Below are 9,946 nucleotides of genomic sequence, written 5' to 3' on the forward strand. Positions count from 1 at the left end.
TAGCTTTTTTTTTTTTTTTTTTTTTTTTCTTTTCCTTAACGGGAGCGGTGTTGCAGAGGAGCCTTTGTCTCAGTAATTCCTGTTTTGGAGTGGTGTCCTGGGATAAGGGCTTTTCATTTCTTCCAGAGTTGCTACTAGAAGAAAACTCATTAGAACAAGTGCGGTCACACATTGCTGTGGCTCTTGTGGTTTGACACCGGTTTGGAGAGCATGACCAGGCGATGCAGTTTTGGTTTCTGCTTTGCCATGTGGCACCAGGGTATTCACCAGCCTGAGGCATCCCAAATGGACGTGAAATATTTAGCTTTTGGGATTTATTCTTTGCCTTTTGCCTTGCTGTGTAGTTTGGCAGACTTGCGAGTCCTACAGGTGAGTCCCTCCCAGGCACCAGTTGTGATGGCCACGTGGCACAGGGAGCGGGAAACGCTCAGCTCCTACTTTTTGCTTGGGGGAAAGGGAAATGCAGGAGAGTGAATGCCAATAGAAAAGCCTACCTACAGGTAGGAAACAGGAGAAGAAAGATGTGTCCTGTTGGGTCCCCAAAATGTTAAGAAACCCAGTGTTCAGGCAGAGCAATGGAATGAGTGAGCCCCGGTTTTGGGGTGCTCTTGCAGAGGAGCATCGTGCTGGCCGCTCCTCGTGGTTTCTCAGTACCATCGCTGCCCCAAACGCCCTGTGGGCACTGGCAGCGGCTGGGGCAGCTGCATTCAAAACTAGCCGCGGACTAAGAGCTTAAAGCCAACAGACTGAAGTATAACAATAATAATCCACCAGGGAGGGTGGCATCGGGTGCGAAGGGTCTCACACTGCCAGGTGGAAGGCGTGAGTTGTTTCCCTGGCCCAGAAGAAAAAGAGTTAAAACCTTATTTCGCACACAGGTCCCATTCAGCAAAGCACATGGCTGGGTGTTTTAAGGATGCAGATGCTCCTCGGAGCGTTACGGGAGCTATTAATCTTTCAAAAGCAAAGCATGTAATTAAGAGCTGCTCTGAACTGGGGCCACCGGCTTCTCGCAGCATCGCGTCCCAGATTTCGGGCGTTTCACTTGCCCTTTGTGTTTCAGCATGCCGAGCTCCGGCCTGCCTGGGAGATAAGCCATGGGCAGGACAGGAGGCTGCTGCCGGTGTCGCCAGACACTTTCGAAAGGCTCGTTGAGAAAGTGGGGGTTGCTGTAAAGACACAGTGAACGGTGCATTTGTGCCAGGACAGGAGCGTGACTGGCAGAAGGTGAGGGGAAGGGATGCGTGTGGCATGCACCTAATAAACCGTTACACCAAGTGAATAAATGCCCGTTAGTCCCTCTCTGGCGTGCTTGTGGTCGGGAAGTGGATTTTATGCTTAGCTTGGATTTTGGGCCTGGTGAAAGAGAATATTTCAGATGTTTTCTATCCATATATTTCATACATTGGTTAAATTGTCACTAGTAGAACTTTCTTCTGCAATGGAAGCGATTCTGGGTCTTGATGAGAGCAACACGGGGCATGCATAAGGTCTGTCCCAGTAAATCCACTGGGGCTCTAAGCATGACAGGTTCTTCTGGGGTATTATTCCAGCTATCAGGCTGTAGAGAAAAATAGGATTATTCTGAAGTTATTCTTGAACATCTAAATAAAGGGTGTAACACAACATGTGCTTTATCGAGTTCTGAGGCTTTTGCCAGCAGAAATTCTTAGATCAAACTCATTATGACTGATAGCTGAACACAAGCTGTCGTTACTTGAAAATAAGTAAGAAATGCCTGATTTGATAAAACTTGATTTATTTGAAAAGGGCTGAGATGAACACACTTGAATTTATTCTCACTTTGTACATTAATTACTTTGAATTACACCAGTTAAATTTGGTTCAGAGGAGATAAAAATTGGCCACCTATCAAGGAATAAAATATTTAAGCCTGTTATATCGTAGTTTAAATTACTTGAGCATAATAAAACATGGTAACCAAGACAATGACATGGAAGTGTTATCAACTGTGCAATTTCTGTATAAAAAAAGCTTGTGAACAGGCTGCTGTATGTACATGTTTGTCCGTGTGTTCGAGTGCAAGCCTAGCTTGTGTGTGTAATTGCATTGTAAAATCTCCTCATTTGGATTAAATAAGTTATGTACATATATACAGACAGCACCTCTGCTGTACTCGGCACGGTAAGAATGGGTTTGGGGACACAGCATCTGACACCACTTGAACACCATTCTGATAGCTGATCCACGAGCAAAAACCGGAGCAAAAACAGGGTTTAGGACTCTGTGTTTCTGGATAGCTGCAGTTCAGTTGTATGTAGAGTTACCGGGGTCAAAACAAAACAAGCCTGTTGCCCGCTGTTTGTGGGGATAACAAATACTGTTCTGGGGGTTGTGCAGTTCAATCTGGACTTGTGCTGTAACTGCAAGTTTACTAGGAGTAAGCATCTATAAAATATCATGTCAGCTAACAAGATTAAGCAGAAGCTTTAGGAACAAAATTGGGTAGCTACTAATTTTAAATGGTGCCTTTTGTCAGCAATCAGTGTTATGTCAGGCTGTTGCCGTATTGATAAAGCATGCTTCTAATTGTGTTAGACTTATATAAAGACCAAGGAGTGGGGATAATTGTATATTAAAGCAACTATTCCTATAAAACTGTGTTTTATGGCTTTCAGAAGTTGCCTACTTTGTGTACTGAACTTGCAGCACTCTGCTCTCCTCTTCCATTAGTTTACACACTATTAATGATATTTATTTTCTCTCCTTCCTTCTCCCCATCCTGATTATTTTGGTTTCATGCTGTGGCAAATAGCTTCCTTTGTAGCTTAAGAAAGTTGATAACAAATTCCTTAGGTATTTAGGGTTTCGCGTAACTGGTAACTTTAAACCTGATCGATGATGCGGTAAAACATCAAAAACACCCTGAACAGAATCACAATCAAAAGTCTAAATAAACATTTTTGATTTTCTCCTCCTGCCTGGCAGGACTCCTGCTGCATTACCACATAGTTTCAGCAGCAGTTGAGAGAAATGGGTCTGCAAAGTAAACTCATATCCTCAGCATGGAGCCGTTAGGTAAATACACTGTGGTTTTTACATTTGATGCTACGGTTTCATAAACATGGGTAACAAGCTCCACCAGATGCCCAAATCAGAGATTGTTGTTAATGCAAATATCCTTGTATGGACACTGAATGGGAGGATGATGGCATTTGCATACATATAGAGCTTAATCTGGAATCATGGGGCAATTTTTTTGCACAAAACTGTATAAATTGGCTAAAGCATTCTCTCTTTAGTTCACAACAGAGCTTTTTATTTACAGCTATTCTGGTTTTGCATACAGGGTTTCTTTTCATCAATCTTTTCCTGCCATGCAGCCTGTTCCTCTAAAGAGGGTCACATCCATTCACTGGCACATGACAGTAACGCCTTATTGCACAGGGTCCCTGGTGCCTGCTACTGCTGGAATACACAGCTGTGTTCTAGTGTCAGACAGCTTGTGTCCTCCACGGGCTCCTCGCTTCTCGGAGCGATCTGTCGTAAGGAAGAGTAGCAAAAAAAGAATTTTTCAGCTGGCAGTTTATGAAGAGCACAATGAGTGTCACAGTCAAGAGCAGAAAGAAAAACAGAATGATGTAAGTCGCCAGGTCTGGCTTATTTATTTCCCCTTCTTTTAAAACCCTGGCTGTCGACATGTAAAAAGCAGAGGAGCTCACGGGTCTCGGCGTGCCGCTGAGGTAGGGCGTGTTGGTCTGAATGATTAGGTGAGCTTCAGTGGCACTGGTTGAATTTAGCAATTCACTATACATGTTCTTGCTTAAATTTCCTCCACGGTAGCCGTAAAGCAGGAGACCAAACGCAGTCAGTCTTTGGCATAGAAAAGAAATAATGTTCCTGCTTGTAAAAGGCTGAAAACCAGCCACATTTTGTCTAAAAGCAAATTAATTCAGTTGTACAGCTGAGTGACTTTCTTTTTAAATCTTCTTGGCTCATATTTACAGCATTCATCCACATATATTAATCAAAAATGATACAGGTACCTCGTGTCCTGGCCCTCGTTGCCCCAGCACACCTCCTTTGGGGAAACGTGCTGGATCATCTGCCGGTCAGCTGGGATGAGCTGGGAGCGCTGGGAATCCGCTGGGGGCCCCGTGCCATGGGCAAAGGCTCTGGCTAAGCCGGCTCCCGTGCCAGCGGCCGGCGGAGGGGAGCCAAGGCTTTGGCTGGCAGCGCTCACTGTCCGGGGTGGCAAGGCACGATGGATTTCCAGCTGCTATCCAGAAGTGCGATGCACACAAATCCAGGGATAAATGGCATCTGCGGGGAGAGGCAGCTGCTGCTTTGAGATCCTGCTGGATTTGCGGTCGCAGCTCTCCGCCTCGGGAGGCTCTGTGCTGTTAAATCCTGGTGCTGTGAAGCATTAGTTGACTTTCTTAATCCCAGTTAACGGCGTGCTGCGGAGCTGATGTTAGGAGGCTGAGCTTTCTGCCTGAGCTTTCCAGGCACTCCTTTCACTTGCTTTGAGAAAAATAAATTACCAAAAAAAACAAACAAAACCAAACCCATACAAACAACCCCAGAAATTGATCAACCTCCCTTTGTTTAAAACAGAAACACTAAAAAAGCCTCCCAGGGTCTGGGAGGGGGGATCAGTTCTTGGGAAAGCTCCTCTGCCCTGGCTCAGCCGAGCTGCGAGGTGGGACTGGGGGGGGGCTCTGTCAGACCTGACTTTTCCCCCCTGCCAGAAGCGCCGCCAGCATCGCTTGGTGCCGTGGGAAGGGGAACTGCGTGGTGGAGCCGGCCAGCTCCGCAGCCGTGGTGCGTCTGGCAGTGACACGACGCTGAAAAGGAAGAGATCCCCGATAAATCCCCGTGAGTGCCTGAGGCTCTGGCTAGAGGTTTTGAACTGGGGGAGGGTACCAGAGAATGGGACAAAAAGCAGAAAATTGCTTCAAAACCTCCCTTTCTTCCTCAGACCTTTATTGTTAAAATGTAGAGTAATCAGAAAATGTCTTTCTTTTTCCCCCTCCTTCTATACAGTCCCCAGCACCCTCTCCAACCTGACAATTAGCATGTTAATTTATTTTTTTTCCCATCAAATTGCTTTTATGCTGCTATTAGCTGCTGGCTGCTTGCCAGCTCACTCTCGCAATCTTTAGCTCCCATGCATCAGAGAAGCGCTGTTAATACTTTTATTTTAATGTATTGCAACTTGAAGAAGGGGCTGGGGGTGAGAGGAGCACTTGGTAACTGGGCAAAGGAAAAGGATAAAACACCTTCTCCAGTCCCAGGGTGATTATCCAAACAAACTAAAGCTGCTTAGATGAGAGACCGCAGCCAACAGTCCCGCTTGGTTAAACGTTTTACTTAGCATAATACATGTTTCTGCTGGGAGAGGGGGAATGAAGAGAGGAGAAATCTTCTGGTCAGTTAGATTTAAATAAAATAAAATAAAATAAAAAAGTCTCTGCTAGAGGGCAACACCCCTGAGGCCCTGCTCAGCATGTTCCTCTTCTCCTGCCAAGCTCCGGCCGCTCCAGCGAAGCCCCTCGTGCCGCCAGCAGCCCTGTGGGGCGGTTGAAGGCTGTCACGTCCTCCTTCGCGTCCTCTGCATCTGGCCTCGGCAAAGCCACTACCTGCGGGTTTACTTTCAAGCCTTGGGGACCTTCTGAATTCACAAGATCTTCCTCCAAGGCTTTCCTGATTCTGTTTTTTCTGTCTCTCTCCCCTTGCCCTTTCTCAGCCCAGGTGAGCTAAGCCCCCCACGCTGCTCTCCAGGATGGGGGGAGGGGGTGTCTTTCCCTGCCTGCACCTAATGCTCCTCCTGAGGACGGGTCTCCTGCCCGCAGAGCTGCGGCAGTTACACCTATTTACTCTGTCTGGGTTCAAAGGACGGGAGACAGAGGCAGGCAGCCAGCACAGGGGTTGGAAAAATCAACAGCCATAAAAAAGCTAATACAGTCTGCAACTGTGGTACCTGTCGTGGCTCCTTGAAATAGGAAGCTTTGTGAGCAGCAGCATGACACAGCCGGATGCCTTCCCAGGACCATCCTGTCTTCAGCTCTTTCCTCCCTAAACTGTTTTTGAGTTTAAACAAACTTTTCATCCTTTTTTTTTTTTTTAAAAAAAATGTATTGGTTTTATTAGTCTGTAGGAAAAGCAGGAAGGCTTTGGGGGGCTGAGTCCTACAAATAGCATCTGCAGTCTTAAAGTTTCACATGCTTTAGCAAAAAGTTTGGTATAAACAGCTTCCTTGCAAATGTTACCAACTTTGCAAGAGGGGAAAAAAATACTACAAAATCCTACAAAAGATGCATGTGAATGTCGTAGTGGTGGGTGCATTTTCTCCCTGCACAGAAGCATGGCTCCTGGCAGTCCCGTGGCATTCCGCTTGATGGCTCGGAGTCGAACTGGGTAGAGGTGGAGAAGGAAGGGCTCTGCCAGCGTGGCTCCGTGGTGGCCAGGTGCTCACCCTCCACCTCCCTTGAGCCTGTGGGAGCGTTCCCCTGAGCCATCCGAGGTGTCCCTGGAGGTGGATGGGACGGTCATATCGATGGGACAGTCACCTCGCTGCTGGGAGGGGACAAACGGGCTGTTTGCTCTGCCAGGTCAGCATCTCCATATGACCTCGTGTGCCTGCGGGTCTCTTCCCTGCAAACATGGGGTGCCCCCTCTGAGCCCCCTCTTTCCACCCCTGCTTATATGCAGACGCAGAGCCAGAATCTTTATATTTATGTTTTCCTTTTTACTCCTACAAAATAGTATCTTTCATTCTTGGAAGTTTTCTCTTCTGCCCTGAAGGTGCAGCGGTTCAGCTCTGGGCTGGGGCCATTGCTCGTGGTCACCGTCCAACCACTCGGTGCTGGGATGAATCTTTTGGGTATTTTACAGGTGGCGTGTGCTCGCACGCAGGCTCGGGAGCGCCCAGAACTCCTGCTTTTTGGCTGGCTGGCTGAAGCCCATTAGAAACTGATGAGAAGCCCTGGGAGTAAATCAGATGTGCTTTGTGCAGCTCTGTGTCTGGCTTCATCTTAAAAAGGGTAAATTGCCATATGTAATCCTTTAATTGCAAAAGAAGAGCTGATCCTTTCCCTTTTTTCTGCTTAGTTTGGAAGAGCATTTAAAGTCTTCAGTTCCTTGTAATTTTTCCTCATTAACTTATTTTAGTAGTTCCATTGTTTTTATTTGTTTTCTTTTTCTTTTTCTCTTTTCTCCCCCTTCCCCCAAGGTTTCCAGCATGTAGTGATTTTTGTCACTATTTAGCATGCAAGGGCAGTGGTGCTGCAAGGGCAGACACAGAGCCCCTGACATGCCTGGAATTTAATAATAATAAACCTTTGAGTGTTGCAACTTCCTGGCGTGTTTGGAAGCTAGGTCAGCATCGCTGGCCCTGGTAGCATCATGGGGACAGTTCTGGGGCTGGAGGGGCTTTGCCTGCTCCTGTCTCACCCTTCCCTATAAGCACATTTTCCCCCAGCTAAGTGCAAGAGCAAGAAATTTTCTCTCAGAGGTGCTGGAGACTCCTGGAGCCCCAGCTGACCCCAAGAAATTTATCGATGATCGTGGTGACTTGGTTCTGGCCTGAGCTTGGTCCAGTCTTGCCATGGTGTGAAATAAATAGCGGCACAGACTGCCCAGAGCTGCAAGAAGGGAGAGCAGAGCCTGGGACCCTCAGCACCGCACCGCTCTGCTGCTGCTCGCTGGGCTGGCAGGACCTTCAGCCAAGCTGCCACCAAACACGATGCAGTTCTTAGTGGGAGGGAATCTCTCGGGGTTCAGCCATGCTGTGAAAGGCTGGAGCCTTTCCCCATTTCCAGACTGGTAAATAATGCATGATCTCTCTCTTATATGCTTACACAACCCCTACCACGATAAATATCAACTGAGGGAAATGAAAGTGGAAAGAAACATTATCTTTCTCAGTAATGCAACCATTTACAATCTGCGTTATGATCCTTCTGCTCTTAGGAGTGAGCAGCAGTCGGGGGGATGTTTCTATTAGCAGACCAGAATGCAACAAATCATGGGCTGTAACTTTCCAGTGCTGCATAAAAGCAGCCTTAAAACCATATAAAGGAAGGAAAATAAAAATAATGTACAGAGATTATTTCCTTTTGTAATCACTCCAAAGGAAAATCCTTATTTCCAGGTGCCCAAGAATCAGATATTAAGGGCTATATTTTCAAATGCGTGGGCATAAGACCAGGCACCTAAGCCGGGGATCTTGCCTTTGGTGCTTAAACATGGAGCTGATGCCTGAAGAAGTTGGCCCAAGTGCAGAGGCATCTTGCAAATATTTTGTTTTGAAGGAGCTTGTGTGTGCTATTTAAAACCAACTTCTAACATTAGGTTTCTTGGGGCACGTTTGCACCAGCTGAAGCAGAAGTATTTAGAAAGTTTCCAGAGAAGTCTGTGAAAAAGGGAACTTAGGTGCATTTTATCAGGTAGGGCTGCATCCCAGTCTGTCATTCTTCTCTGGGTTGTGAGGAGCATCACAACTGACCAAGGCATGCTGTATCGGAGGTCGGGGAATAAGCACCCTGGCACCCCGGTAAGCTTTACCGCTGCTCAAGTGGATGTAGGGAAATAATTTGGGCTGTTTGGTGAACAGTGGCAACATCCTAGCTTCCCTGCCCTCCCATCACCCATCTAGCATACTGCAGCAGCTCGACAGAGCCTCCAAGGGGTTTTGCAGTACTGGGAGCTTCACCCTCAGCAGAAAGCTTCGTGTTCTTGTGTGGTAGATATGTGGGTTCCCTGTATGCTGAAAAAAAAATCCTTTTCACTTTGCAGTGGCTTGCTTGGTGTATGCGGAAGGGAAAGCATGGCTTGGTAAGAGTTTCATGCAGCACTGTGTGGGTGGGCATCCAGCGATGCTCCAGGGGATGCAGCATCAGTGCATCCACACATGTAGAACGTGAGCAGGAAGGTGTGTTGGAAGTAAGACTAAAAGGTGTAAGCGTAGAAAGCGGTTGTCTTTGGTACCCCCTTTACACTTAAACCGATTTCTAGTCATGAGGCACTGGTTTGTGAGCTGAGCTGGGTGCGAAAGGGGAGGAATAAGCTGTGCTGGGCTCTGCAACAGCCCAGCTCTGGGCAGGAGAAGGGCTTCTCCCAGGTTGTCAGGTGTGTGTCAGCTCGATGCTCAGGCAGACACGGGCTGTTGCTCTGTGGGCTGCCGAGATGTGTTAGATTGCGAGTGTAGAGTCCTGTCTTCAGCACACCGGTGCTGCCTGGGGCTGGTTCCTGGTCCTCCCCTGGTGCTACCCAGGGAGACACGTCCCAGAGCAGGTATGTGCACTGACAGGGCTGGGCGCTGTAGGCAGTGTCTGTAACTCCTAGCATTCAACTCCAGTTGTTGAAGGTTGAATTTTAGTAAAGAAAAGAAGGGATGAAGTGTTCCGGCTCACTGCGAGGTTTTAGTTTTGAATACGTTTTGCTTCTGGTGCTAGCAATGCCTTACCAACCTGCGATATGAATAAAAGCAATTCTGCCCCATCCTGAATGTGCTCTCTGGGGATCAGAAGCCAATTTGGGGAGGCTGTGGGGAGCTGTGCTTTTCATCTCTCTCCTATTCATGTCTCTTCTCAAAGGGAATAAAATGAGTCTTTCTCCAGGCTGCTGCACAAAACGCATCCCACCTGCATATATAACCCTCCTGCCTGTTCAACCAGTAAGCTTTAAAACTTTGTGTTTAACCTTAATATTAGCTTCCTTGCGGGGAATTGAGATCAAGAGGGGCTGGGGGTCCACGTCATCTTTTGAGAAAATGCTGAACACTCAGCTAGAAATTGCTCTGCTTCTCTCTGCCTTAATTTTCCCAGTACTGGGTGTTTAGGGTGAGACAAGGACTGTTTTGGAAGCTTCACAGATCATCACAGGGTTCTTTTATTAGCAGACCCTGTCTTTATTTGTGGCTTCTTGCTTGTACAGCTCACCTGTCTGGTGTCAGAAGTTTTTCCTCCTTTCTTGCAGGCGT

General features: G+C 47.2%; 1 protein-coding gene across 1 annotated transcript; it reads right to left on the reverse strand.

Moving 5' to 3' along the window:
• Positions 1-3,258: 3,258 nt before the first annotated feature.
• On the reverse strand, positions 3,259-4,791 carry SMIM32 (small integral membrane protein 32). The gene is made up of 2 exons (XM_040602610.1): positions 4,008-4,791; positions 3,259-3,834 (listed from the first exon to the last, which is right to left on the reverse strand). The coding sequence occupies exons 1-2, from the start codon at positions 4,064-4,066 to the stop codon at positions 3,456-3,458; spliced, it is 438 nt and encodes a 145-aa protein (XP_040458544.1). The 5' UTR covers positions 4,067-4,791; the 3' UTR covers positions 3,259-3,455.
• Between the last annotated feature and the right edge of the window lie 5,155 nt (positions 4,792-9,946).

Source organism: Falco naumanni, chromosome 8 (assembly GCF_017639655.2).
Source record: "Falco naumanni isolate bFalNau1 chromosome 8, bFalNau1.pat, whole genome shotgun sequence".
Classification (NCBI taxonomy): Eukaryota; Metazoa; Chordata; class Aves; order Falconiformes; family Falconidae; genus Falco; species Falco naumanni.

What these genes read in the sequence shown, in the direction of transcription:
- SMIM32 (XM_040602610.1), bottom strand. Translation starts at nt 4,066, where the DNA reads ATGATCCAGCACGTTTCCCCAAAGGAGGTGTGCTGGGGCAACGAGGGC. An exon ending in AACGAGGGCCAGGACACGAG is followed by an intron (nt 3,835 to 4,007) that starts GTACCTGTATCA and finishes TCTATGCCAAAG; the next exon opens with ACTGACTGCGTTTGGTCTCC.